The sequence below is a fragment of the Numida meleagris genome, chromosome 3 (genome assembly GCF_002078875.1).
Source record: "Numida meleagris isolate 19003 breed g44 Domestic line chromosome 3, NumMel1.0, whole genome shotgun sequence".
Taxonomy (NCBI): Eukaryota; Metazoa; Chordata; class Aves; order Galliformes; family Numididae; genus Numida; species Numida meleagris.
Window position 1 is genome coordinate 10,608,015 of NC_034411.1, and position 27,948 is coordinate 10,635,962.

Consider the following 27,948-nt stretch of genomic DNA (forward strand, 5'->3'; position numbering starts at 1 on the left):
CAAGAATCAGAAAGCCAAGCAAAAAAAAAAAAAAAAACAACCACTTGAAAGATGTTTAATTTTTACTTTTAAATACTAAAAAAACTGCATGGCGAACTACTTTTTATGTAATAGGGTGAGCTAATTGCTTGGTTAGTATTCTGTTTGACTCTCTGAGGCACAACACTGACAGCTAAAACCACATGAGATCATGCTACTAAGCAAATCCCCAGCAAAATTACCTGAAGAGAGTGTTAGCAGCAAGACTGTGGTTTAGTTTGTCAAAAGAAATGGCAAAAATCCAGCCACACCAGGCTTCTGGCTTTGCTTATACTATTAGCTAGAAGAGGGTTGGCTGAAGGATAACTGGAAGAATAGAAAAGTGAAGCAAAGCTGAGCAGATGGGGGTGGTAGTGCTAGCTGGTGCCAGGGGTAGAGGAGGAAGGTGTGGATGTCTGAGCACTGCGGTGACATTTATTGAATGGTTGGGAAAAGTGATCATTTCTCCTTCTTTCAACACCTCTGACTCATAACACCAGAATGCAATGCTTTCAGGGGATCGTCTAATTGACCTACCCTAGAAGACCTTTTCAACTTGGAGCAGGCACGATGATGCAGAAAATTGGCAAAGCAACAAAAAGGCTGGGAGGAGGTCACCGCGAAGACTGCAACCTTTATGTGCATTCATGTCAGATTGGAATGGAAAAACTTCAAACTGAATGGAGCTAATGCTGAAGCCAGCCGTTGCTGAAGGATACAAGTCAGGATATCAGCTCATGCTAAACCAGCAGGGGCTGGGACTCTGCAGAAGTGCCCTCTGATGTCAGGGTGAGGAATAAGCAGCCCATTCACTCGGTGCCCTCCGACTGATGCTCAGAAATGTGGCGATGGACTCCACAGGAGCTGTGTCCAACCCTGCTCAGCCATAAAGACAAATGTTCCTGCCAAGCTTATAGAAGAAAATGAGAGCACCTCTCTGAAGAATTAATAATGGAAGGAATCAGATGTTTTAAAATGCCGTCCAATAGTAGGGCTTCTGATAAACTTAGAAAAATCAAAGATGCTTAGAGTTATCAGGTAAATGCAGGTAATGTATTTCAGATACCTTCTTATGACATGTAACATCTCTCATTTTGTAAAATCAGCTACTTAACTTCTGGAGAGGCTCCTGGGCTTCCCTATGAAGTCCTTACGTGTCAGCTCCACCACTTCATCTTTCATTTCCCTTAACAAGACTCATTTCCTCCAAGAGAGTTGCCTTTCTGCACCATTATCCTTCGACTGGGTCCAAGGTAACATTTTTAAAAATTGGCAAAAGGTGTGATTTGAAAATACATTCTACAGAATTGTGGCTAGTACTTACATGATTGCATTTCTTTTCCCCTCATTGTTTTAGCCTCCCCTCAAATTACCAGCAAGCCACAAAATGACATTCTCAGATGTACAGAACCCCGAAGAATGATAAGTATACATGTGTATATGCACGCATACACCTCTAATTTTCCCCTTTAAACACATTCAGTGCAAAACATGCAGCATTCTCAGTCTTGCACTGCCTGAACACACTACAGCGGAGAGTGGTAGCCTGGATTTCTCTCCCTCTCTCTTTTGGATTAGCCCAGCCGTCTAACTTCTTTTTTAATTAACAAAATGCTCCAGAAGAGTCATTTCTGTACATTTTGCCTTTTTTAGCAGCTCAGCTTTGAGGGGTCTTCGCACACAAAGGAAATTTTCAAGTGAACAATGCAATCACATCCTCCAACGCTGGTACTGTTAATCACTGAAAAAAAAAAACAATGAATCCTAACTACTTCGTGCCTGCAACTGGGTCACCTCGCCCAGAAATGCAAAGGTTAAGCAGGAGATCTGGTTTTCACTTTGCAAATCTTGTAAATGACATCGCATGATCGTGCAAATGAAGCAAGGCAAGATGAGAAAATGAAGAGGAATGAAGCAGTATAATCTAATCAGAAGCCAACAGGGGTTTTTCTTTATCTTTTTTCCCCTCCCTCGGAGACAAAGGGAGGCTTTGGTTTTAAATCCCTAAAACACAGTCTGGTATTTAGCTTTCTTTTAAGCTTTCGGTAATGCTGAACATACACGTCTATTTTGCATGTATTTATGTAAAGGTTTGTGTAAGTAGATATGCAAAAACTATAACAGCGCTGCTTAAAGGACACCGAAGCAGCTTCCCTTCACTTCAGAAACTAAGTGTCGTAGGACTGTAATTTTTAAGCATTTACACCTGAAAGGTTTTTTTTTTTCTTTTAAACCTCCGTCCCTCTCCGGACCACTATAGCAGCATCATTCTCCCTTTCGAGCGATGAAGCGCTTACTTCTCGATCCCCTGCCTAATTAGCTGACCTCTGCCTTAGTTCATCGACTTTTCACCAAGGAAATGAATGGGAAGGACGCGATCCTCGCAGCGCTTTCAACGGCGCACGGGCTCCCTCCCCGCCCCTCGCTCGCCGCCGGGTCCCTGGGCGCCCGGCCCTGCCCTGCCTCTCGCCGCAGGACACAGCCCCCGCCCGCCCCGCTCGTCTGCGCACTCCCGGCTGGGCAAGGGGCACCGGGGGGCGAGGACCGGGGCTCTCCCGACGGGGGACGGTGGCTGCAGGAGGCGGATGCTCCTCAAGGCTGGGCTCGCCCCGCGGCGGAGAGGATCCGGGGGTCGCAGCGTGGGGACACCGTGGTCCCCGGGGGGGAGTCCCCAGCGCCGGCCTCGGGCTCCTCCCGTCCGTTCCGCCGGCCGAGCCCCCGCCCCGCCCGCCGGCCCCTCGGCGGGAGCAGCGGGACGGGCCCGGCCCGGGCGCCCACCCCGCCCCTCAGGGAACCGAGCCGGCGTGTCCGAACCCACCGTGTCCGCCTCGCAAGGAAGCCGGTGACCTGTAGATAGCGATAGGCACTGAATGATGTTTGCTGCTGCCGTGGAAATGGTGAATGTGGTGAGCGCCCAGGCTGGAGGCGCCCCACGCCACCCCAAGGAGGCCGCTGAGCGTGAGCGGGACTATCCAGAGCAGCGCCAGGCGGCCCCCGGCGCTGCCACCGCTGCCGCCGGCGGGGCCCGGCTCGGGGCTGCCCCTGAGGAACCCCCCCATCCTCGGTGCGCGGCGGCCTCGGGGGGAGCGGCAGCCACGGCGAAGGAGGCAAACTTTGGGCGGGAGCGCTCTCACACACGCAGCCGGGGCTGTCGGCTCACGGCACCAGGCGAGCCATCTCTTCCCTGCGGGAAAGCTTCCGAGGATCCTTTTCTCCAGGTCTTCTTTTACCCAAAACAATCCGAGACATAGTCAGAGGCGGAGAATCCAGGCAGGTGAGAGCCTTGGCAAAGAGGTGGAAGAGGGGAATAGCCCCGCGCTCACACAATCGCTAGTTTCAGCTTTCCCGGGGCCGCTGCTCATTAACAATACTCCACAGTTGCAAGGGTTTACAAGAGTGCCAAGCATTCCCCCATCCTCAGAAATCCGCGGGGTAGCCAATGGTGCCACATTTCTGCTAAGGAAGAAAAAAGGGGATGCCACTCCATCAGCCGGCGCTGGGAAAGCGGAGAAAAATCAAACTGCTGCTCTTCCCTCCATTCATCTCCGAACTGCTGAGCCCCTCGGAGCGGGCTCTCCCGGCGCGCACACGCACACCCGCTCGCACACACACACTCACGCACACTCGCGCCCAGACAATGAGCGGGCTGCTCCGGCAAGCTCAGCGCTCTGACTACTGCCAGTAATACCCGAGGATGTTTTCAGGGAGAATAGTGCACCCTTATGAAAGAAGCTGGGAAAAAAAAAAATAAAAAAATAACCATGCTTGCGAAGAGCAGGGCTATGCAAATCTGCAGTCTCCAAACAGCAAATCACTGAAGCCTGGATGCAATGCAGAGGACGAGCCTATGTTAAGGAGGGAGGCTGAGTTCAGCTCCCACACAATCGCGCTCCGCTCGGGAGCTGCCAGAAGGCGGCTCGGGCGGTGCGGGCACACCACGGGCGCACGGCCGCCCCGCGGAACGAGGAGAGCTCCCCTGTGGCAACGTCTCATAACCCCGCTTTCGTCTCAAAAAGAACGATTCCGGGTCTCTTAATTGGCCCAAACTTCACCCATCAGACGTGCCCTCCGTCTTTCCGAGCAGCGGCTTCGGTTCTCCGCTAATTACACACATGGCGCCTAACAAAGAGTTTCGGCTGGGGGGTGGTGGGGGGTTCTTGTAGTGTTTCGGTTTATTTTATTTTATTTCCCTGCCCTACTCGGCCGCCCACCGCCACCAACCGGGTTGGAAACGTCTGTGTGCCGATGCCCCCCCCCCGCCTCCCTCGGCTGCACGGCCCCGCCGCCGCCTTGCCCTCACCGCAGCGGGAGGGGCCGCCTCAGCCCCCGCCGCCGCGCGGGGCGATGCCGCGCGGAGGAGCGCAGCGCCGCGTTCGAGACGTTCCGCGCGCAGCCCCTGCAGTACCGCACCTGGGCACAACAGGGTGTGAGAGCCACACGCTGCCGCTCTCCTCCTCCTCCTCCTCTCCCCCCCACTTCCCCGCCTCTCCCAGCCTCCCGTAGTCTTGTGCCGTGCCTTCAGCGGCATGAGATCATGGGTGCGGATGCGTGAAAAGGAGAGGGCGAGCGGTGGGTGTGAAAATGCCTTTTTTTATACGCTTCGCATTCATTTCAGCCGCAAACCGCTGCAGTTTGCTGAGGTACTTTTCTAATTCGCACGGGTGCGATCCGAAGTTGCAATCCTTACTCAGCCACGGAGGCTGCAGGAAAGGAAAAGCTTTTCGTCCTGCGCCGCTCAGCCCAGCACGGGTCGTTCCCCAGCCTGGGGTGAGAGGAAAGCCCCAAAACCTCGAGCGGAGCCGAGGGAGCGGCTGCACCCCCCGCCTTGCCCCGAGGGGGTGCAGATTTCCAACCACAGGCTGGAAACATCACCCGATCTAAAGTATTGTAGAGCCGCCGAGGCAAATTGTAAAAGACCTTCATGCAACGATGGAAACACTTCAGGGAAACAAACAAGCACATGAATCCACAGGCTTAGCACCCAAACCTTTTCTAGGCTTCATGGAAGTGCACACATGCACCGCTGACCCAGCAGGAGCTTGCAAAACAGAAAGGCAGCTCATAAGAAACTCAGGGACTTCTCCCACCTATGCATTTGTGAAGCCTTTGTGCAAAGGAAAGAAGAATCTCAGATTTGCAACCTATCACCTTGCAACTGCTGAGCACTGTCACCTTCCCAAACAAACAAGCCACCAAAACAATCGACCAACCAACACAAGAAAATCCCACGAAAACAGTTCATGGTTTAAAAAAAAAAAAAAATCCTAAACAATACAGTAAATTCCCTCAAATAATTCCTCAAAGAAACACCAGCCTGGATTTGCCAGCTCCTCTAAAATTCAAGCCCACAAAGTCTATTTCCTGTTCCTATAAGTGGTGCACATTAAGAAGCTTAAATACTACTGTTTGCTATCAATCTGACTCAGAAAACAAAATATTTCAGTCACTGGAACCAGGTTTTTAGAAAAACGTAGTAGTTAACTGATTGTTCTCAATGATAGTAGACAGCTTACCAATAATTTAAAACTCACATGCTTCCCTGAAATAGGAAGCCTTACTGCCAGCCATGTAACAATACAGTTGGCACAAGAAATCTCAGCTGACAAGTCCTCCCTAGGCCATCTCCTGCTTGGATCTTTTAAGGCCCCCATCATGAGTTCTGTTCTGCTACTGCTCGGCAGGAGTTTCCCCGTTCGCATCCAGGAAAGCAGAGCTGGACCTCCATTGCAGGGTTCCTGTTAGTTGTAGCCTTACAACGGATCTTTTTATAGATCCCTTCCAGCCTGAGCTTAGTTTGTTCAACTGAAATCCATGCTTTGGTGCAGATACAACTGGAGGCCTTTGTATTCTTTGTATTGCTAGGTACATTTGTTGCCTGAGTACCTTCATCTAAATTTTCACTCCATCTGCTATCTTCATCATGGAGGCCTATCTAAAGTACTTAAATGCCAAGGACAAATGAATAAAATGTTTACGTACTTCAGAAATACTTCATTTAATACTTAATTGAAGATAAAAAAGAGTGTTTAAGTGCTTACATTATTAAATGTGTACTATTTATGCAGTGCATGCACAGAACTGCTTCTGAAGTTTCCAGTTCAAATCTCTGCTTGAAGACTATTTGTAGTGATCAGAAAGATCAACATGATGGAAAAGGCATTACAAAAGGGATGAAGGACCAGCATGATAGCAAGGTGCTACAAAGGAAGGGAAGTAGATCACTCACCTATATCAGAAGATTCTGGGTTCACAGGGAAAAGCTTTCACCAAGGAGGGATCTCCAAAAGGAGATTCTTCCTGGGGGCAGTCAGCCCTTAAATGAGGCCTGAGAGGCCTAATTGCCTTCACCTGTGCTCCCAGGGCTGACTGGGTCTTTCCTCCAGGTGCTCAATCAGTGGTTCAGGCCATGACTCAGCAGTTCCCATTCACTACTTAGAACAGTTCTTTTTTCTTTTCATCAGATAGATTGTATACTTGGAAAAAATTCTTCTCCAAAAGAGTGGTGATGCATTGGAACAATCTGCCCAGGAAGGTGGTGGAGTCACTGTCCCTGGAGGTGTTCAAGAACGGTGTAGATGTGGTACTGAGGGACAGGGCAGTGGAAATGGTAGGGACGGGTTAGCAGTTGGACATGACGATCTTAATGGTCTTTTCCAACCTTAATGTTTCTATAATTCCTTGATTACTTTTAGGTGTTACATGCTATTTAGGGGCTGCCAAATTGGTGGATTATTTTGCTGCTGAGGTCACAAGGGCCAATCTCCAGAACCCTACTTAGGCATCTTATTTAGTTGGTGAAAAATGTGAATGGGGACGCATATGCCTAAGTAGGCATCCTTTTCTGGATCTGGCCATGTATTCCTGCATGTGCTAATTTTAATGTACACTCTAATTTTAATGACACTTGGCATTTTCCTGGCTCGGCACTCTGAACCACGTAAAGAAACGAGGAGACTATCCAAGTTTCAAGGGAGCGAAAGGTGATCTGTAGTACATGGGTGAGGAACAGCGAGAAATAATCTGTGGAAAATATCACTGGAAGATTGAAAATGGAAAGGATAACAGAAAGGGAAAAGGAAGTTGAAGAAGTAAGTGTGCATGAAAGCAAAAGAAGGATGGGAACAGAAAAGAATAACAAGGAAATGTGAGGAAATAAAATCCTCTCTATTAGTTTTATATATATATATATATATATATATAAAACAAGCACTTCTTTCTAATTTGAAGCAAATCTTGGTAGTAAGATACTTCTAGTCTTTTCATGTTTTATTTAAAACTCTTAATTGGGAGTCTTAGCACTCAGAGTTAAGCTTTTTAATGAAAAGTAAAAGTTGAAGCATCTGCAAGTAAACATTATGAAAACCAATGGTAAGCACCAATTTCTTATTTAAAATACTTTTTTTTTTTTTTTTTTTTTTTACCCCCTGCTGACATAAGAGTGAATATGAATCTTTGTTAGCTGAGGACTAGTTGAAGTTGAAATAATCTGACTGCAATTCCCAAGGGCACGGAATCGTGTATCTACCATGATCAGCACTGCAGTTATCATACCAGTCTCTGAAGGCCTCACCCAAAGAAGGAAGAAGGGGAACAGAAAGGCACTAAACAGTTTGTGTAAACAAATACATGTCCTATTAGAGGCACAGCAAATAAGCTGTGACAATAAACTACAGTGATCACACGGTAGTTTTCAGTATTTTGGAAATGTGCCCAAACCTTAGCTCAGTGAAGCTAATTTAATGGAGTTGTTTTAACCCCATTTAACACTTACCCTATGCAGGTCACATTGATAGTAAATGTGACTTTTAATCAAGTTATCTCTACCAAACGCTCTATTAATACGAGTAGCTGCCTAGGTTTATGAGCAAGAATATCCTTAATTGTAAAAACACATCTTTTCCTCATTTCTTCTACTGAGCTATACCATTATCGTATAAATGCCAAATGCTCCCAATGAAGACTTGCAAAAACAAAATGACTACTTCCACGAGTATAATTTACATTATTTCACTGAATAAAATGGGCTATTTCTTGCTGGTACAACTTTATGTGCCTACATCCTGATTCTTGTCAATATAGTTACATCAGTTAAGATAAACAACTTGGCGACACCAGCAAAGCTTCAGCGCAGACCATGCCTTAGGCTAGCAGAAGTTGTCAGTTAAATTCAGGGCTCCTTTAGGTTAAGTGCCTTCTTATGCAACCAGACTTCTTTGCCCATTTTGGTCCGCCAGAGATGAAATCCCACACTTTATACTGCAACATCTATGCATAAACTCCTGAAGCTCAAATATGTGTAGCAAATTCAGATAGAAAAATCTCTAGAAACATGTGTTTGTATTACAGAGAATGCTGTTCAATGAACACTCTAACACATTTGCTGTGTTTTCCTATGGTTGCTTTTCTCTGCTGCTATGTATGGAATCTCATTTCATTTGAAAACTTATGGAAACTGTGGTTGCAATTAAGCAGGAAAGAATTTATGTTCGTATGTCTGACAGACAATAGCTTAGAGAAGAAAATGTGCAAGCTATCAGGTTTAACCTATCAGCACTTACTGCTATAAACTGCGATGACTTTCAAGACCTATACCTAGGATCTTCCAACACTACAGATGTCTGATTTTCCACTGAAAGTGTTAATTTTCCTCTTTTAAACAGGAGAAAGTGTTTATTTCAAAAGCCAATGAATTGTGAGATACAGAATTCAGGCCTGTCACCAGGGAGTAAGAATCACAGCCAGTTTGTGTCCTAAACCTGTGTAATTTAGAGAAAGGGCAAAAACCCTTTACTTTGGAAAGGAAGCCAATACAGTTTATCATACGAACAACTCAGAGACTTGGAAAGTAAAGACATAATTCAAGGAGAGATGGATGGAGTATTTGTGTAGTCATAAAATGCACGGAAAATCCAACTTTTGGTGATTATCTAGCTTTTCTATTTTTTCTTTTGTACAGATAAATTATATCATATTAAAAACGTTGACAATGAAAATACTTAGTTTGCTTTCTTTGTAATGCGGGTATTTTCTCTCTATGTATTGTAAAAAAAACAAAATCCCTCCACAGCTAATAAGTCTTTCTGTCCATAAATCTGTCCTTCCAAATAGGCTTAAAACTTCATATTAAATGTTTCTTGACTCTGCGCGCATAAAGAGAGCAATAATCTCCTTCTTTCTATTCCTTGTTGTCAAAAGCAAGCTGATTTTGTTTCTTCCTACTGAAACCACTCATAAGCCACATCCTTTCAGTTTAGAATACAAGGGACTGGTTAGAGAACATCTTCTAACATGGAGCTGACTCTGAAAGGAAGCTCCCTCTTGGTTCGAAATCACCCTGGTTGGTCTGTCAGTCTGCAGGGCACTTTGCCAAGTCCATGCACTGTTGCATGCATTAGCCCTGCTTTGACTTGCCTTCAGGAGGATGGCTCATATTCCACTGGAGCTGTCTTTTGCTGGCTGCCAATGCTGTAATGCCATTCAATTTTGTGTTTTCTTTTTTTTTTTTTAAATCTAAATTTTCACAAAGGTTTCTAACACTTTGGCTAGGTTCCCCTTTCCATTCCAATATAAAGCCACAGGAATTAAGGCCAAATCAACATGTATATACATGGAGGCATTTAAGAGATTTGTTGTCCCCTATAAAGCAGGGCAGGCTGTACTCATATTCTCTCTGGACTACCGCACAAGCAGTTAATTCCACAGGCAATTAGATGGCTGCAGAACCTGCAGAAGTCTCTTTGATTTCCACCAGTGCTGCCAGAGGAATTGGCACTACATTGCTGCAGGACACGGAGATCCCTGACTGCAGCTTAAATGCTACTGATTGGAAGTCAGCAAATGCTCTGGACAGGGACAAAAACCAAACAACCAAAAACAAAACAGCAAAAACCAAACAATCAAAGAAAACAACAACAACAACACCCATTCTAAAATAGGTTGCAAATCAGTCATCATGACATTTGATGAGATCAGTGGTAGATGCCAGTAACAGAATCCAGAGTTGTGCTCTTCTCTGTCCAGTACAAGCATATAAAGAATAATCAAAACATACTTATTTATAAAGATCTCCATAAATAGGAAAAATCTGTGTTTTGGGTTGTTGTGTAGCTCCTGTTATGATTTACATAACATTTGGGATATTAAGTGCCATGTCAGGACCAAGCTAAAACTAAACTCCAAGTGCAGTGGCCCTAAGATGGGAAATTGAATTTAAAGAACTTGCAAAAGAAAGGTGATCACCCTTTCTTTGGTGGGAAGCCCACAGGTGGCAGGGAGAGACCTAAATGATGGAATGCCTAAAGCCAAGAACAGTCAGGAGACATAGACTTATTACAGCAGGCCCAGAAGAGGGCCACAGGGATGATCACAGGGCTAGAACACCTCTTCTATGAAGAAAGGCTGAGAAAGCTGAGCTTGTTAGCCTGGAGAAGAGAAGACTCCAAGGGGACCTCATTGTGGCCTTCCAGTACTTAAAGGGAGCCTGCTGGAGAGCTGGAGAGGGACTCTTTATCAGGGTGAGTGTACAGTGATAGAAAAAGGCATTAAGACTTTTAAACTAAAAGAGAGTAGATCTAGATTGCGTATTAGGAAGAAGTTGTTTACTTGGAAGATGTTCAGATACTGAACCAAGTTGCTCAGAGAAGCTGTGGATGCCTCATCTCTGTAGGCTTTCAAGGCCAGGCTGGATGGGGCTTTAGGCAGCCTGATCCAGTGGGGGGTGTCCCTGCTCAAAGCAGGGGATTGCAACTGGGTGGTCTGTGAGATCCCTTCCAACTCAAAGCATTGTATAATTCTATGAATACATTCTTAAGCAGATTTTCCTGACGTGATTTCTAAGGCGTTTCCCATCCTGGTCCATGACTATTTCCCCTATCCTTCCAGTCCTTGGAAGAAAAGATGTACAGTGGAGTCCCACCCACTGCCTTCCCTAATCATACTAGTCCTGTAACAATTTTGACAGAGAAAGAGGTAAGGTACATCTTGCTATCATTCCGTCCATTCATCAACACACCGTTTCAGATCCCAGACAGCAGTACTGTTACAGATCAGATGTAGAAATCAGCACAGTTAAAAGGAGAATTGTAAGAGGACACCATTAACTTTTGGCATTCATAACTTTAAAATGTCCAAATACTTATTTAGCTTTAAAGCCTTTTGTTTGTTTGTTTTAAAGAAAATGCATCACTATTCTGCAGAAACCATGTTTGTAGTGCCAAGCAAATGTCTATAGCTGAGTTATGAACCTCTGAACATGCAGGTTTAAAATGGAAATGCTGACAATCTTAAATTCAGTGGCAAAAATACTGTCACTACAATAATCCTTGTAATCTAATATATTAGCCCTGGGGGAATGCGGAATTCAATTGCTGGTCTTAGACAGCCTTTCTGAGGCTCAATTCAAATTGCATAATTATTCTATATCCTTCAAGTTCTTTAAAATACATTCCAAATGCAGTAGCGTACACTCCAAAATATTTATTCTTCAGAGATTGATTTGACTTTTTTCTTCCGCTTTAAAGAGAGATATATGACCTCAGAGGCATGTGAAAAATCATTAATAAAGTTTACAATGTGTGACACTCTTTTGTGTGTGAAAGACTTACTTTCTTCCAGATTTTCTCAGTTATGTTGCCAAGATGATTCCCCCAGAGAGCCATGTGTTTATCTTGACAGGTGTCAGTGAGATCTGGGGAGTCTCAGCGGAATTGTTACTGGTTGCTTTGAGGTACAGTAGAAAACATTAAGTCTGCAAACTAATGAACTTAGCTTATTACATTCTAAATAAAATAAACCACAGACTAACCTGGATTACTCTGCTAATGTCTTTCTAATGAAGCTTTTATTGGGCATATGGTGTGGTCTTGCTATTTTCCTCATCTAGCTAGCACAAGCAAAACCTCAAAACAAAGCCTACACGTTCCTTTTCTGTTGTATCAAAAACTCACTATGATAATTATTTTCAAATTGCTATTTTGCTAGCATAACCTTTGATTAACTTACAAGACTAAGTGTCTTGATAAAACAAATTAAAACAACATCAGATAATTAAAAAGAAACAGGAGTCACTGTTAATAGGAGAAGAGGAAAACACAACTTCTGCTGTTACGAGGGGAAAAATATAAACCGCAACTGCTAAGTTTTAATTACTTTAAAATGCATTCCGTGACCTGTCCTGACAATGGCAGAGAATCACGAACTAAATGTTCTAACTTCTGAAGTTAAATTATCATTCCTTAGCTACGGTCTATTAGCATTTTCCAGCCCTGAGCTGTAACATGTCATAATTTCATAATGCACTTTAGAAGCAATTAAAACAATAGGTGCTTTAATAGGAAAAAAAAAAAAAAAAAAAAAGAATGAGTTCTAAGCAAAGTGAAACAAGATAGCATAATTTTCAGCCAGCTATGCCTTTGGTTTTTATCATCGCTTGCTCTCAGTATACGTATGAGATGAGAACACAAGGAAAGACACTCTTCAGTTACATTCATCTTCTGGGAACGCACTGCTGAATTTAGGTGTAAGCTTATAGCAATTCAAAGAACAGAAAAATCGCATATGTCTTCAGCTTTGATATACTGTTTCAAATCCTTAATTTCATTTTTCTGTTTCCCACATACATTTTTGCTTTACTTCCATATTTGCAGAAGCCCATTTGAGACAAAATAGCCAAGCTCCCTCCTCCCCTTTTTTTACTTCAACAACAAATTAACAGTCAAGTTTTCACAGAGGATAAGAAAATAGATACAGTGAAAACAGAGGGAGAACACAGTTTTTCTTTTCTTCAGCACCAGCAGCCAGAAACAGTATGAAAGCAATGGATCATGAAGAAAAGCAATTTCCTACTTCAGGGATTAAGCAATGCCCTCTTTTGTAATGTTAAACGAAAGTTCTAGCTATTTTCTTTTTTTCAAGTAATACTGATTTCTTTTTTTCCCTATCTAAATAAATAGTCACCAGAGAAGCTCCAACAGTCCCAAACACATCACTTCCTAGCCAATCAATAACACAGATAAAACCCTTCATGTTGCACTTCTTTGAGCCGGACTACTGGTAGCACAAGAAAAATTAAGCTACTCCGTAAGCCTAAAATAATTAACTTAATGCTGGAGAATATCTGTTGATACATGTGTCCTGTTCTTTTCCTAATGACAACAATAGGTGATTTAAATAGAGAAAATACAGATGATTTTCTTGAAGTATTCAAATAAAGACAGCTACCCATATAGTACTGTCACGGTACGTTTCGCATCCAGTGACACCATAAAATTAACTAGTTCTGTGATGATACACTGCCAGGCTATCAGGTGACGTACTATACTATATGTACCTGTAACATCCTTCTTTACCCTTTGATAGTATGGATAAGATAGAAGTCCTATAGCTGCTTCTGTCACAGACTTGCAGGGCAACCTTGGGCAGATCACTACAAACCATTAGTCACTTAATAGCTAATTGACAAGCCAAGTCAATGTTATCAGTCATAAGGATAAAGATTATTTGCATGAGTAAGGCTTGGCAGAATTATATCCTTACCACCAATGCTGAAAGGTTTCAGCTGCTTTCATCTTCAAGCGCTATTAAACAGTGCATTGCAGGATTAAGTCTTCTGCACGTATAAGTTTGTAACTATAAAGCTCTAACGAACACTCAGTGTGGAATTAGAGCCAATACCGCGTTTAAAGCACTTTGAGATCACTTCATAATAAATGCCAATGTTTGGAATAATTATAGATGCGTGGGCCTTCCGCAGTTCTTACACATAGATAAATGGGAATCCTGTATGTATTTGATCATTGCTTAAGGGGGGAAAATGCACGGGGAAGGATGATCACTGTAAGTTGGCTTTGTAGGCCCAAATCTGTTCTCCTTAACACATATGCAAGTAATACTTGCAACTACAAAGAGAATGGAAACAGAAAATCATTTAACTCATGCCCGTGTCTTGTCTTTTAATGAATTAAACATTTTCTTAGCTAAGACAAGGCAGCTGCTATATAATTAAAATGAAGAGTCACAACCAACTTATCTTTTAAAACCAGGTTATAGCAGGAAAGAAAATGCAAGGCTTCTCAGCTGACACTTTATGGCTCTATCAAAACTTGCCTAATTTTGCCAGCTTCTTTCAGTGCATAATAACAGGTGCAATCAGAAAAAAATACATGATGCCTACATATTTTTAAAGGCTTAGAAAGCTAGCAGCTTTCTTTCAACATTCTTGGATCTAATTTTGATTCTGAGAAGGACAAAAAGGTCTGAAACACGTTCTTTGAATCTTTGCACATGCAAAAACTGTTATGAATTTCAGTGTAGAATATGGGTGCACTGCTGGCCATCTTTGCTTACACAGTTCAGCATTACTGCTCAGAAAAGCTTAGGGGCATAATACATACCGGCTTTTCATTAGGAAGTTTTCAAAAACCACCACATTGAACCACTAGCCTATAATAGCTCTTCCAGATTTAACAGGATGTCAGTTCCTGGAGCTGTTTTTTCTTTGATGCACACAGAGTACTGCCAGTAATTTTAATCAGAATTATGCCATGCACTGGAGGAAGACAATCACATAATATGAATTATCATGGTTTTTCCATATCCCTGCCTCTTGCAGCAGCGCTGTTTTGTTAGTAGAGTTTGTACTGCACACGCTACTGATTTGTGGCTGCTTTGTTTAAAAAAGCTTGCTAATAGTCTTTCTCATGGAGATATATCAAAGTGCTTTGCAAAAAACTGAGTAGAGCAAGAAAGAGCATCTAGTAAAACTTTTCTCCATTTATAACATGAAAAGATCTCAAATTATCTGTACTGAAAAATAAAGAAAACATATTAGAAAAATTAAAGCATCACATTTATTTTATTTTGAAAATGATGTTCCCTTGGTCTTGGTTTACAAAAAATTAAAATGTCTTTTTTTTCATCACTATTTTTTTAGCAGGGATTGAACATATTTTCTCCCAATTGCTTTTCAGAACTGCCTCTAAACTCAAAACTAGATAATTGCTATAGCTGAAAATCAGTGCACTTTACTCAATAAAACTCCTACTCTGAGTAATACTCTGCAAGCCTTCACCTCATCCTCACTCCCTACTGAAGAAGCACAAAGTACTGAAGGAAGGTTAAATGTTTAGATACAAGCTTACAATGTTTGTTATTGGGTACGTTTACTTGGCTCCTGTAAGCTAGCTTTAATGAAAATATAATCATTCTTATGAGAAATAAAAATCAGTGTTGGTACATTTCAACTTAAAATATTGGTGATAAAGCTCAGTGCGAGATGGGGACACACCACCCATATCAGTTTAGGTGGTCAGATATAAACCCTCTTTGTCAAGAACCTAATGCAGATACACTCTGTGCATGGGGTATGTTAACATGACATGTGCTCTACATTTTGTTGCATGAAAAGATGATGTAACGTGCCTTCGGTCCTCTAACCTAAAAGAAAGCTTGGGACCAGGATCCCTGTTTCCTACTTTCCCATTGCAGCACTTTTGCTTGTATTATACAAGACAACCCGTAACCTGTTTTGGCAAAGAGAACTTCCCCACTGGAATTACAAGAGGTTTATGAATTGGAGCATACATGACATGGTGCTGCATTCCTTCAGGCTCTGATATGTATGTTCTGGTAGAAGCCACAAAATGAGAGTTGAAGGGAAAGTTGCTGGGCCGTTTTAGCCAATGTCCCATTGACCTGAATGGAATTGACACAAGACAAGGACCTGGACATGATCTCAGTGCTAAAAACATTCCAGCAAAATCAATGTGAGCTATGAATTATTAGAAACTATTCTTTATTCTCACCCACTTCATACTAATGATCAATTTATCGTTAATGCAAAAAGAGACTTAGAACAATGTTTATGCCATTAAAATAAATATCCATTAGATATACAGTACATCCTCCAACTAAATTTCCTTCTTGTGGAATTCTTCCAGAAAATTGGATCTATATACGGTATAATATAATTATCTTTAACTGATAATGAGCTATTAAAGGGGGGGAAACAGCTTACAATATTGAAAACTTCTCTCCAGTGAAAGAGGGCTTCAAATTATATAAGCTACTATATAAAAATGTTTTTTGATATGTAAAATTTATCATTAGTTAGTGTTTCTTTTTTTTTTTTTCTTCCTTCAGAGGACATTTACAATGTGTAAGCAATACAGCAAAGGCTTTCTTACACTGAAGAAGCCCAGAGATAAGCAGATTCACAAGATTAGCTTTTCAGAAAGAAAATTCTAGTTACACATTTGAAGAAGTTTGCTTCTTCCTTTGCAGTACTGTTATGGTTTGGGAAAATGCTGAATGTAGAAATAAGTAGCAGCAGGGAATTCCTGCACTACTATTCAATACAGACCCACACAGTAAACAACAGTTAGTTTTTTGCAAATTTATTTAGAATCTCTAATCTCATCTCTTCACAGGAAAAGGACAAATTGCCATACCACTAAGGTTTTTGGTTATAACAATAAGATCAGCAGATATCACAGAAATGTCCTGCCATAAATTCACAAGCTTCATTAGGGATTTTTCTGACCCATCTGAATATAAACAAAAGGACTGAGAAAACTCAGTGCATTAACACAAGCTTGGACATTAACCTGCAACGTCTGGTTTCTCTCGTGATAAAAGGATGGAAGAATTTCCAGTGGTTGGTGAATACTATGCGAACACTTCCAAACTACTAAATTCTGATCACTGATACCTCGTTGTGGTAAGCAATAGATATATTTCTCTTCAAGATGGAGACTTTTTTTTCCTGTACATTTTCAATCAATAAATCTTCAATAAATCTTGACTTTTTTTTTACCTAATAGATATTTGGGAGGGTAAAACAATCAGTACTTTTTTACTTTTTAGTTGCCTGGTTTTAGTGAGTGCCTCCATGCTTGAACATAGCTCAGGGTGACACTGTGAGTTGGCATCTGCTCACAGCATATTGGAATGTGCAAACACAAGCATAGCCCGCAAAAATATGAAGTAATTCTTCCCCTCAGCTCAGCATTAATAAAACCTCAGCAGGAATACCAGCAACAATTTTGGATATCGCACTCCAGGAAGACGTGAGCCAATTGAAAGAACAGTGAGGAGAGCAACATGACCAGAGCCCAGAGAAGACGAGCTGTGCTATAGCTTGAAAGAATTGAGCTAAAGAGGAGACAACTGAGAGGGAACATGACAATAGCATTCAAATACATAAAAGGTGGTTTCAAAAGAATAAGGAAATAACTTGTTCTCAATAATAATAATGGATAGGACAAAAAGAAATGTACTATACTGTAGCAATTAAGATTCGGGGTAGATATTATGAAAACCTCAACAGTAAGGATACGGAAGCAGCATAAAAGATTGCCTAGAAGATGGTAAAATCTCCAATGATAGAATTATTTCAGAACATCTTAGACATAAGTCTTTCTAGAACTACTCAAATATAATTGATACTCTTTTGTGACTGGGATGACATCCTGCAGTCCTGTTCATTTTTGTATTTCTATGAATAAGACTCCTGTCTGCAATCATTTGCACTGTAAATTGTTACACTGGAGAAATGAAAATATTTTCCTCCAGGCCTCCCTTTCACCTCCACAGAGGTGGTGAAGAAATAAGTAAGAGTATACTTCTTATCAATACCCTCTTTTTCCTATAGATGATGTTACTAGAGATGACAGGTCTATTTGTCAGTTTGAAGCAGTTCTTAGAAAACAAACAATGAAAAAATCAGACCTTATCTGGACCTACAGTAGACAAATGAATTGGAAAAAGAATACTACCTTACCTTAATTTTCTATCCTAGATCACAAACAAAACAACATCAAACGAATTCAAGAAAGAAGAAAATGCATCAAGCACAAAGATTGTAGGTCAGTAGAAAAGAAAGGAAGTTCCATCATGCACTTTTGGTTTGAGAAGCATGTCCTGTGGTGTATGAACGTATAGCTGACATATACATTTGCGTGTATGTATTCATGTCACTTTTTAGCACTGACAAAAGCTGCCATGACTAGACCTTGCTGTCTAAGACTGGACCATATTATTTTCTATGACTTGTAACAAGGCTGCATGCATTGCTCACGTTTGATAAATAACACACATGAAATTAAATACTGTCGTGCTCCTAGACTCGGTGGGCTCAAGAGTATTTGTTAAATAGTTGCTTTCATGGATTTTAACCTTCAATCATATTGACTGGAAAACTTCCAGCTTCAAGACTTTTAATTCTCTACAAAACCATAATATTCTATTGAACAATACTCTTTAACAACTTGCTCTAGATGTTTTTTTCTCTGTAGCTTACCCCTCAGTGGTTCAGATAGTTAGATATCCTGGTGTCCTATTTCAACTTACATATGGGCATTTGCACGCATTAAGTGAAGAATCACTTCGTAAACAGATCAAAAGTGAACAAAAGCATGACTGAAATGACTTACTTTTAGATTTCAGATTGAGAAAAATTTGCTTGCAATAGCTACGAGGGAGTGAACTATACTCTCAACACAAGAGATCTATTGTTCTTGAGGATAGGAAGGAGTAGAAATTCCCTATTTAGTTATCTCTAAGTCTGTGTGAGTTACACTTCTGACAAGTCTACTAACGTTCATCATTTCTTCCTTCTCTCCGTGGTCAGAGGCACTGCTGTGAAGAGTGAGAGGATATCGCCTGAGCAAGTCACCTGCTGCTTTCATCCCTTCTGTTTAAAGAAGACATTGCCTTTTTGCCATCATGTAAAATAACTCAAGATTCGTCTCTTGTTTATTAAATTCATTAGAGATCATCGTGACTATTGAATTTCTTATCAGCAGGACACTCTCTTATCAGTGACTCCCCTTCTACTGTCCTTCAAAGAAATGATTTCCTTTCATTCTTATTGTAACGGAATCCCCACAGCTTGAAAAGAAAGCTGTTGCACCTGACTTCTTCACTGCTGAAGCCTGCATTTCCATTCAAAAAAAAGTATGTCAAAATGCACATCTCAAGCATGGGAGTCCTTCCAGACACCTTTTGCATTACCTTCTTCCTTCACAGAACTTTTCTACAGTTTTCTAAATACAGACCTAGAAACAACTGATCTTGGCTTATGTTTCTATTCCAGATACTTCACTAGTATAAAACACGTAAAAAACATAAAGCATATAAACAATACAACAATCATAAAGAAAACAATAAAAGGAAAGGAAAACAAACAAACAAAACCACCCAAGCAGAACAGTTGGATAAAAATAAACTTAATTAAAGTCACAGCTGCAATGTCATAACCATCAAATTCAAGAATCAGCATCACCAGAGGATTGTTTTTCACAAGATCTGGGAAACACTGAAGGCATTGAAGGGATGTGCAAAAAATAGAATCAGAGAACGAAAAGAAGCAGAGGACAAAGAAACAGAAATCCACAATATAATACAAAATAAAAAATTGGAACAACTGTAATTCTGCCAATGGACTCAAGTGACCGCAGAATATGTGACATCAAAACTTGGTAATTTCCAGTAGTTTGTTCTCTTAATATATTTAAGAAATAGATGTTAAAATTAAGTGTTAATCTTCTCGAAAAAGAAAGTCAAGCTTTTTCCGTCATATTTCAGAAAAGGTTCAGTACTGAAATGGAATACATTTCAAATGGAAAGATCAAAGTTATCTTATTCCAACCTAGAACACACAAAATAAGAAATTATTTTAATCTAGAAGTGTTCTGATCCTGATTTCTTATACACAGGAAGCCTGACTTCTTGCCAAGATGCATGAAAGAGTACACAGTTTCATTGATTCACAACTGTCCAATTATATGTAATTCTTGCTTACTGCTCTTGAACAATGAAGATTTTTATATCATTATTTTCCCTCTGGTTTTCAGTAAGCCAAGCAGCACTTGTTTCAACAGAACATCATTACGGGTTGTATTTCTTTCCAAATATATTTTCCAGTGGATGGTACTTAAAAAATCCCACAAAACAAACATATGAACAAAAAACAACCCACATCAATACAACCGTATTGCATTGCTTACCCCCCTACAAAGAAAAGGCTTTCCTGCCTTGTTGAGAATTCATCTAGCCTGCAGGGGAAATATTGACTCCTGGACAGATCATCACAGCTATAAGACCGAGCGTGGGACTACGAAATGAGAAGGAAAAAGAGTGAGTGAGACGTGTGTGCGTGCACACTTGCTTGCATGCATGTCTGAAAGAGAAAAGTAAAAGACCTAGATTAGGGCTTACGTATCGACTGTAACATTTCAGAGGTTCTCAGCAATCCCTAACGAAGCTTCTGCTCATAAGCTTTCCTGTCTACGGCAATAAATACTTACGTAATCTCATATTAGTGACTAATTTACTAAATGGAAAAAAAACCAACACTATTTCTAGAAAGGTTTTATCTTACTAATCATAGAATACTTAGGCTGGTTTAAGTCTTTACTAAAGACGTTACATGCCTTCTTGCACCTTTCTAAAACATCTATAGCATATTTTAAGTATCCAGAGCCACTACCAAATGATTAGCTCTATGAAATCATACTGTAGAACAGCCCACTAGAAATTATCAAAAAAGAATTTTTTTTTAGCCTTACAGTGTTTTTGAGGTAACAATGTTAGTATCAGACTTAATCTGCTGATAGGCCCTACAATTGTATCAATCTTTTTCTCCTCTCTACCCTCTATTTTAAAGGTTTCCTAAGCTATCATTTTGGGAATCTCTCACATTCATTTATTGCAGGTAGTAGTATAAAACACATTTATCCTGTATACTAATATAATTCCGTAATCTTCTGTGGAGAATGACTTGTATACTTTTGTAGTTACTTGTCTATATTCGTCAGTGACTTAACATTTCCTTAAATTTTAAGTGTTTAAAATAATTTCCTATTAATTAATTCCTATTTATGTTGGCACGTTGCCATACAAATCCCAATTAATAAACTTTACTCATCCTTACAGTGCAAACACTATAATCTTCATTTTCAGCTAGAGAGTAACACAGTTTGAATTTAATGAGGGTAATAGGAAGTTGCTATTTTCAGAATACAAGATTAGGAAAAGGAGCTCAAGTCACAGCTAGAATAATTTTAGGAATCAAAATTATAAAATACATATGGAAAAATGCTGAACTGATCCAAGTTAACATACATAAAGTTTTTTCAATATAGCAGTAACAGTTTACACAAGAGGAGCACCTGGCTGACAGGTTAACTAAGTACAAGCATGAACTCCATTTTAGTGCATATTAAGTATGTCTGTAAATGTAGGAAACAAAGTTTTTGCATTATACTGAAAATAGGCAAACTGTCTTTCTATGAAAAAGCAAATGCAGATAAAATTTAAGCTAAATGTTCACCAAAATCTAATTTTATATAATCCTAATGCCATGCAGATAATATCCCAAAGAAAAAGAAATTCTTCTATCTCAGTAGACTGGTATGATGTCATTTGAATTACAGTCCGGAAGGTCAGCCATATCCTGGGCTCCACTGTTCCCCTCTGCTCTGCCCTAGTGATATCCCACCTGGAGTACCACATCCAGGCCTGGGGCCCTCAGCACAAGAAGGATGCAGAGTTGTCAGAGTGGGTCTAGAGGAGGGCCACGAAGATATCAAAGGGCTGAAGCACCTTTCCTATGGAGAAAAGCTGAGGGAGCTGGGCTTGTTCAGACTGGAGAAGGCTCCAGGGAGACCTCATTGCAGCCCTCTAGTACATAAAGGGAGATTATAAACAGGAGGGAGAATGACTTCTTACATGTTTAGATAGTGATATGATAAGGGGGATGGTTTTAAACTAAACAAATGGAGATTTAGGTTAGGTGTTATAAGGAAATTCTTCCTCAGAGGGTGATGAGGCCCTGGCACTGCTGCCCAGAGCTGTGGGTGCCCCATCCCTGGAGGTGCTCAAGGCCAGGTTGGATGGGCCTTGGGCAGTCTGATCTAGTGCAAAGTGTCAGTCCATGGGAGGATGGTTGAAACTGGATGGTCTTTAAGGTCCCATCTGGTCCAAGCCATTCTACGATTCTGTGGATTTGAAGGCAGACTATCACGCCATGACAAAACACCTACCTATCTGAAAAACAATGCAAAATGAACTGTATTATGATACCTGGAAGCAGCAGGCTATTTTTTTAAGAAATCTTTCCAAATTTCCTCTGTTCCTTCTTTTTTTTCTCTTTAAAGATTTTCTGCTAATTAGCCATACAGACCTGTAAGCATAACTGCAACAACTTCATTACTGAAAGATTTTTTTTGTTTTGTTTTGGTTGCTTGGGTTTAATTTTTTTCTTTAGTTTTCTTCCAATCTGTCATTTACAGGGTCAAATTCTACTTCAAGCACGGAAATGTGTACACGGACATTCAGGCCAGGAAGGAGTTCAATGGGCTTTTGGTTCCATTCAGGTCTACGGGCTCAGCTTCACTGGCCAGAGAAACCAAGGCACAGCCAGAAGTGGTTTAGCTCCAGAGACAGGATGACAAAATAATCTGGAATTTGAAACACTCATGAGTTTACTAATGGGATGCAATCTGAATTGCATTCCGCTCTCTTTTGTACAGTGGTGGTGTTTTTAGTTCAATGCCATAAGTTAAAAGTTTCTCTTTGACTGTATATTCAGATAACCCTGAAAATGCAATGGAGTGAAATGCAGACAAAATAGACAAGAATCCTCCAGGCTTAGCTAAACTAACAGGAAGGCAATCTACCTTAAGTTTGGAAATGAAAAATCAGCCCCAGTTACTTGACAGGTTTGGAAATCATAAGAAACCATTTGGGGATTTGAATATGAAACCCACACAAGTGACTGGAACATAAATACTGTTAAGAAACTTTATAGTAAATGTACTAAATTGTATTATCATGGCACAATCTGACTATAAAACATTGAAGAGTACTAAGGAGTTGAAGTCAAATGATAATGTAGTCACTGTCACAGATTAACTAACTGTTGGTTTTTGTTCTGTAAAGCTGCTGTTACCGAATCCTACAAGTCATTCCATTAGTAAAGCAGTGCTCTCCTCTCCTGCCACATCAAATACTAAGTATTGGGAAAAAAATCTGACAGATTCCATGAGGAATAAAAATGACCATCCATTTCTGCTTCTTATCACTTCCATGTGATAGTTCTATGCATAAGCAGAGACCTGATGTAAGCATGCTGCCATTCAAGAGCAAAGAGAAAAACATATCAGCAGCACTTCTCACTTGGGTTTTGGTGAAAGTGATATTGGTGGAGGGGTACTGAGGGGCATTTCCCATTTGATGTCTTCCAGTGCTTTGCATAACTTTGCGTAGAGATGATTCAGGCTTATATCTTCATTTAAAAAAATCACAGAATCATGAAAAACATCAAATGCTGCAGGGGTAGAGTTCCTACTTCCACCCCTTTGAATGGCTGGCATGCTTATATCAGGTCTTTTACGCACACATACAGCTATCACCTCAAGGTAATAAAAAAGAAAAATCATTTAGGTTGGAAAAGACATTCAAGATCATCAAGCCCAACCATCAACCTGATTCATCAAGTCCCATCACTAAACCATGTCCCTTAGCATCACGTCCTCATGTCTCCTAAATACCTGCAGGGATGGCAACTGCACCACTACCCTGGGCAATTCCTATTCTTGACCACCCTCACTGTGAAGAAATTCTTCCTAATGTCAAATTTAAACTCCTCTGCCACAACCTGAAACTCTTTCATTATGTTCTACCACTTGTGACCTGAGAAAAGAGACCACACACCCACATTGCTACAACCTCTTGCAGGAGTATCTTTGGATGAATCTGATCTGACTCCATAAATTTGAGAAAATGTTTAAATGATGCAGCAGGCCACTTACAGTTTCCCATTGGATTAGAGCCACTTCATCTCACTCTCTGTCACCATATTCCAGCACAGCAGACTGGGTACCCTGAGAACAATTGGCCTTACTGAGGAAAAAAAGGCATTAAATACCTTAGCCTTTTTGTCATCTTTCATCACTATGTTTCAGCTCAGCATGGGAGAACGAAAGCAGTGCAATGTGAAAGAAGTAAACAAAAGTTGAAGAATTTGCCTTGAAGAGTAGGAAATACTATCACAAAATACATGTGTGTACTTCTGCATAGTTTCATAGACAAAGGTCAATTTTCTGGGCATTAACAGTGCTTTGGACACTGAGAAAAATAAGAGGATATTAACTAATGTTAATGGCACTAACAAACATGAATGTACTCCATACTGGCCAGCATCAGTAACAGTATCTTGGTTTTTCCTCTCAAAAGGAAACAGAAAAAGATCTTCCCTCTCCTCTCACAGAATTGCAGGGGTTGGAAGGGACCTCAAGAGATCATCAAGTCCAACTTCCCTGCTAAAGCAGGTACCCTACAATAGGTTGTATAAGTAGGCATCCAGCTGAGTCTTGAGTATCTCCATAGAAGGAGACTCCACAACCCCTCTGGGCAGCCTGTTCCAGTGCTCCATCACCCTTATCATAAAGAAGTTCTTCCATGTTAGTTTAGAACTTCCTATGTTCTTGTTTTAGGCCATTACTCCTTGTCCTATTGCTACACACCACTGAGAAGAGCCAGGTCTCATCCATTTGCCTCCCACCTCCCTTTAGATATTTATAAACATTTATCAGATCCCCTCTCAGTCTTCTTTTCCCCAGGCTGAAGAGACCCAGGTTACTCAGCCTTTCCTCATATGGGAAATGTTCCAGGCATTTAATTATCTTTGTGACCTTCTGGTGGACTCCTTTTAGGAGATCCCTGTCTTTTTTGAACTGGGGAGCCCAGAACTGGACACAGTACTCCATATATGTGGTCTCACATGGGCGGAGTAGAGGGGGAGGATCATCTCCCTTGCCTTGCTGGCCACACTCTTTTAAATGCAACCCTTCTTGGCCACAAGGCTCACAGACAACCTGTTATCCACCAGAACACCAGGTCCTTCTCCACAGAGCTCCTCTCCAGTAGGTCATACCCTAACCTGTACTGACGCATGCTGTTATTCCTCCCCAAGTGCAAGATTATACACTTGCTCTTGTTAAACCTCATCCAGTTCTTTTCTGCCAAACTCTCCAATCTGTCCAGGTCTTGTTCAGTGGTAGCACAGCCTTCTGATGTGTCAGCCACTCCTCCAATCTCATCAGCAAACTTGCTGAGGGTGGACTCTGTGCCTTCATCCAGGTGATTGATGAAGAGGTCGAACAGGACCGGACCCAGCACTGACTCCTGCAGAACACCACTAGTTACAGGCCTCCAGTCAGACTCTGCATCACTGATCACAACCCTCTGAGCTCTGCCAGTCAGCCAGTTCTCGATCCACCTCACCATCCACTCATCTATCCCACACTTTTTGAGTTTCATAACAATGTTGTGGGAGACAGTGTGAAATGGCTTGGTGAAGTCAAGGTACACAACATCCGCTGCTCTCTCCTTGATCACATTTCTGTTGCCTAATGTAATGTAAGCAAATAAAGCACTTATAAAAAAAATAGCAAAAAGTGAAAGGAAGGCTCACCTTCAATTCAGTTAGTGATGCAGTTAGAATAACTGACAACTGAAGGGCACAGTACTAAGAAGCTCTCCCTAAAGGACATGTATATTCATTTATGGCCTTTTCAAAGCAGTATTGTTAATTTAAATGGTATTTTAAAATCTTCACATACTTGCCAACTAGTCAAAAACATTATGAATTCCAAGGAAGTTTTGAATTAAGGAATCAGTAGGTTTGTATTATAAAATATTTTAACAAATATCAACAATGAACAATAAATACTATAAAAACTATGATACTGAGGGATTTGTAGTGAATAGAGAGAAAGAAAAAGTTTAAATACTTAATTACTTGTTATATCTCTATTTGTTTTAAAGGTAATATGGAATTAATTCTCTTGATTTCCACTCCCTCCAGCACAGAGAAACATGAACACAAACTAGTTTTAACCAGACGCTTCAGGGAGATTAAAACGAATACAACACTTTGCAAAACTTGACAGACAATAGATGCAAAAGTGAATGCTTAAAAAGACAAAACAATGGGTCAAATCTAATCTTCACCTACGTGAATTAGGGTTTCAAGATTGAGTGTGATTTGTTTTAGAGCAACAACGAAAGCCATATCACTGATGTTGAAAGGAAAATATACTGAAGAATACTTTTATCCATCTATATTGCAAGATACCAAAATGCAAGCTGCATGATTTGATTCAATCTGCATCAGAGAGGTGAAAACACAATAGCATCCTTTTATCAGCTAACCAACCAGTAATAACCTTGAGACGAATTACCTGAGAATAAGTGGCTGCTATAGCTACCTTCTTTTATGTTTTCTCTGCGGGCAGATGCTTAGTCTTGTTTTGACTGTATGTGTCTCACTAATCAGGCCATGTCTGAATATATGAGTATCTGTGAGAAAGGTGGCCATGAAACAGCTTTAAGTAGAAGTATCCACCTTTAAAGCAGCGTTTGCCTCTGCAGCCATACTGAAGCTAGGACTACTTTCTGTTGCCGCAAACAGAGCTGAGCAAATAATTGATGTGCTGGCTTCTTTCCAAAGTCAAAAGAAATTATTGTTGCGGTTTATCTAAAATTATTTTTCCTAGCCAAATGAAAACACTTAGTACTTTATCATTTTAGCTTCATTGTACTCTGAAGGTTTTAAAAAAACTGCTTTAAAAATAATGCTTTTAAAAGCAGTGATTTAAGTATATATATATTATAGATGATTTTAGCTGATGCAATTTAAACTCATTTACACAAACTAATGAATTGTTTCAGCTGGGAGGAACTCTAACCCTTCTTTTCATCTACCAGACTTGCCAGCCTTCAGGAGCACCAGGTGTAGGTTCTGGACTGTATTTGGCTTACTGTATTTCTGCAGGGCAGGTTGGGCCTTTAATGGTTCAGATTTGCCTGTGAACATTTGTTCCTTTATTGTCTCTGAAGATATAACCATCCGTACTGATTTGGGATATAATTGTAGGTAAGCATGGTGTTTGACCATCTGTTGCAGTATCTATAAAAAGATTTGTTCTTGTATAATACATTTAAATACCAATAAATAAAGTTAAAGATCTAAGAACATGTCAGTAAAGGAATTTCTGTGGGCTTAAACCTGTTCACTTTACTCATATAAACAGACATACTATTTTGAAAGTGGCTTGCATATAATATACTGTACATCTCGCATCTGTTGCACAGTGTTTGCAATATTTCAGTGTATGTGGCACTGCTCTTCTCCTCTCCCCAGGCTTTATATATTTATATGTAATTTTCTGCCCTTTTTGCTCTTAGTTCAGATATATCCAATCATGCTGATGCAAAACGTATATTACAATGTAAAACAATGGTGACCAGAAGTTCAAGGGAGATAAAGAGATAAATAAGGTGGATTGTAAAACAAAACAATCAAACAGACACAAACTCCTTACTGTTTTTGATTTTACTCCTATAAGCAGAAACAGAAAATTATCAAGGGAGTAGAGAGAAGAGATCAAAGCTAGAAGATAATTCTATTATTCTTCTCTATAAAAATAGTATTAGTCAACACATACTGTGGATAAATCTTCCCAAAATTAAGCATTAAAACACTATGGAAAGCGGAACTATCAAGAACCCTATCACAAAACCTTTACAAAACATGAGCATTTTTGCCATTGTGTGTCATTTCACATTAACGATTGTGGAGTTTCTGTCACATTCACGAAGGATAAGAAATGATATTCATTTTTAAACCTGGAAAAACTACAATAAGCTTGCATCAAAGCTCATTGTAGCCTACCTGAATGGATTCTACTTGCAAACAGATCCATGCTGGTCACCATCAACCTATTTTCATGACTTTTTTTCTACTAGGTAGATTTTTAAACAGGGATTCCTTAATCATAACATCCAAATTTGAAATAACCACTGATAAAATAGCTTATTTCAAAACGTGAGCTAATATTTTCCCTTTTCTGGTCTTTCATCAGAATC

At 40.5% G+C, this 27,948-nt stretch overlaps 1 protein-coding gene across 26 annotated transcripts in view; it reads right to left on the reverse strand.

Moving 5' to 3' along the window:
* The window catches only part of NRXN1 (neurexin 1), a 658,401-nt gene that overhangs the window by 264,849 nt on the left and 365,604 nt on the right, over positions 1–27,948 (reverse strand). For 2 of the 26 annotated variants that reach the window (XM_021391193.1, XM_021391192.1), the window contains exon 1: positions 2,837–3,742. The exons of 22 other annotated variants lie outside the window; for them this stretch is intronic. In XM_021391193.1, coding sequence (XP_021246868.1) covers positions 2,837–3,077 — 241 coding nt within the window. In that variant the 5' untranslated portion in view covers positions 3,078–3,742. Of the gene's footprint in view, positions 1–2,836; positions 3,743–27,948 lie in introns of those variants that run through there. 2 more of the 26 variants (XM_021391190.1, XM_021391189.1) reach the window with 1 other exon arrangement.